A 2,500-nucleotide genomic window follows, 5' to 3' on the forward strand; every position below is an offset into this window, starting at 1 on the left:
AAAAAAAAAAGAAAAAAGAAAAAGAGAGAACAAAAAAAAAGAAAAAGAAGAAAGCCGAAACAGACACAAAATCTCCATACAAAACACACTCTTCCCCAAAGTAAGGAAAAGAAAAACAAGCACCTCGACAAGTCCAAAAGAGAAAAGGAAAAAAAGACCTTCAAGGTTTAAAAAAAACTATATACGAGACCCAAAAAGAAGCAAAAATCACCGAACAGTGACCTTAATCCACAAAAAAAAGAAGAAAAAAAGACCCCCCAATAAAAAAAAGAAGGAAAACAACAACTAAAAACAAAACGAAAAAAAAACGAAACAAAAAAGCGAAAAAAACGAAAAAAAAAACAAAAAAAACTCCAGCTACCTACCTCTCGCGGCCCCGACCGGCGCCTGGAGCCTCCGACCAGCACTCACCTTCTTGTTGACGGAGCGGATGAAGTCGGCGGCGGTGATGGCGGGGCTCTCGAGGGACCCCGGTCTCGCCTGCGGGGACGGCAGCTGCGAGGTGGAGGCGACGTCGCCCACCGCCACCCACGTCGAGCACGAGCGGGACGTCGGGTCGAGGCGCGGCAGGAGGACACCGTCGAGCCGCGCGCCGCCGCTGCACACATTCACCTGCGGGAGGACGGCGGCGTGGAGCGGTCAGGCGGAGGGGCGGGGCAAGGAGGAGGAGCACGCGCGGTCGTGGCAGCAGCCGCGGTGAGATTTATAATTTTGATGCCAATGATGATCATGAATTTAGTGGAGAAAATGACCATAATGATAATTACTACTACTATTACTACTGCTGCTACTACTACTACTATTATTATTATTGCTGTTTTCGTTATCATAACTACTATTTTCATTACTATTATTACTATTTTCGTTATCATTATCATTATCATTAATATCATCATAATTATGATCAATATCTTTATCATTATTATTACCGCTATCATTATTACCATCATCAACAATGTCATAATCACGATGATCATCAGCATCCTTATCGTTACTTTATTCCACCAGTGCTACTCTTTTTTCCGTTAAAATTGTCATCTTCCTTATTGTATTATTATGGAAAATAATATTGAATTATCTGTGTTATTAATAAAACATTGGAATGTATGTTGTGGTATTGTATAAGAAACAAGTTTTAATTTTTGAAAATTTTGTAATTTTGTGATACTGAAATGAAAAGGAAAATTGGTACAATGTAATTTCTAATAATACATTGTATGGATTTGAGAACATTGCGCATTGTGATTTTTTTTTTGTTATCTGGAAGCGTTGTTTACAATCTGGAAACGACCAACCATGTGAACAGCTCTTGGATAAAGATCTTTTAAGCTTAACCAAAATTTGATGTGTAAATATCAGGTAGGAATATTATATGAATATAATTTATTAGTGATTGTATTAGTGATAAAACTGAAAAGTTTGATATAGTATAAATCTGTGATTTAGTTCAAAAGTAGATGTATTAATGAAATTGAATGAATAAAAGCTAATCTCGTGATTTGGTTGTTTTGTAGATATCGCATGGTCTTTAACACCATCTACAGGGCTGAGAGATGAGATGTAATGTCATGCTTAAACCATCTTTCAGGCAAGTCCATGATGTAAGTTTGTAACCATTATTAGAATATATATGTAATTCTAATAACAATTCCAATAGATTCAATATGATTCATATTTTATATTTGAGTAGTATAATGATGATTATTATTATTGCTGAAAATTAAAAGTTATTTTTTGTTGTTGTTACTCAGATCATTTAATCTTTCCTATGATTTCATTGTTATGGAATATTTTGTTTTGTTGCCGCTTCAGTAGCTTGAATTACTGTTTGCAGGTTGAATAACTTACACTGAACATTGATCTGGATATACTTCAAGGCGAATAAATTATTGTACTCATCTAGTGTTTGGAACCATCCCTGATAGATGAAAATTAAAATTAAGCGATACACTTATTATCAATTATTATTATTATTATCACTATCAGTACTTATATAAATATCAAAATCGTCGCCATTATTACTATCATTACTAACGTTATCATCCTCACACTTATAGTCATCGTCATCATGTTAATTTGTTTTCCGTCATAATCGATGTTATTATCACCATAAGTTATAGTTGCTGTGACTATTACCCTTACTATTACTATTGTATGCAGCTTACAATTTCAATATTCCTATATATTATTATTTTATGTCTATGCGGATTCCATTTATGTTTTTGTTATCAACGTCATAACCACAATTACTATATGATAGTATTCTTCTCGCCTTCGTAAGGGATTAATATTTCTTTAATGCTCCTTTTCTGCATCATTTGTCATTAAACTGGTAAATTAAATGCATCCGTTCGTTAATCCATATTTATGAAAGGTTTTTATCATTCTAATCCTTAGTCCTTAAAATAAGAAATGAGGTAATTCTAATCATCATAGAAGCTTTTGTAAAATTCTATATTCATCTTTTTTTACAAGATCAGCTTAATCGCATTTTATCTGT

General features: G+C 34.2%; 1 protein-coding gene across 5 annotated transcripts in view; it reads right to left on the reverse strand.

Annotated features, from left to right (window-relative positions):
• LOC119582550 overlaps window positions 1-2,500 on the reverse strand; it is a 95,458-nt gene that overhangs the window by 11,639 nt on the left and 81,319 nt on the right. For all 5 annotated transcript variants that reach the window (XM_037930891.1, XM_037930894.1, XM_037930889.1 and 2 more), the window contains exon 4: window positions 412-612. In XM_037930891.1, the coding sequence (XP_037786819.1) occupies window positions 412-612 (201 nt within the window). The remainder of the gene's footprint in view (window positions 1-411; window positions 613-2,500) is intronic.

The sequence above is a fragment of the Penaeus monodon genome, chromosome 16 (assembly GCF_015228065.2).
Source record: "Penaeus monodon isolate SGIC_2016 chromosome 16, NSTDA_Pmon_1, whole genome shotgun sequence".
Taxonomy (NCBI): domain Eukaryota; kingdom Metazoa; phylum Arthropoda; class Malacostraca; order Decapoda; family Penaeidae; genus Penaeus; species Penaeus monodon.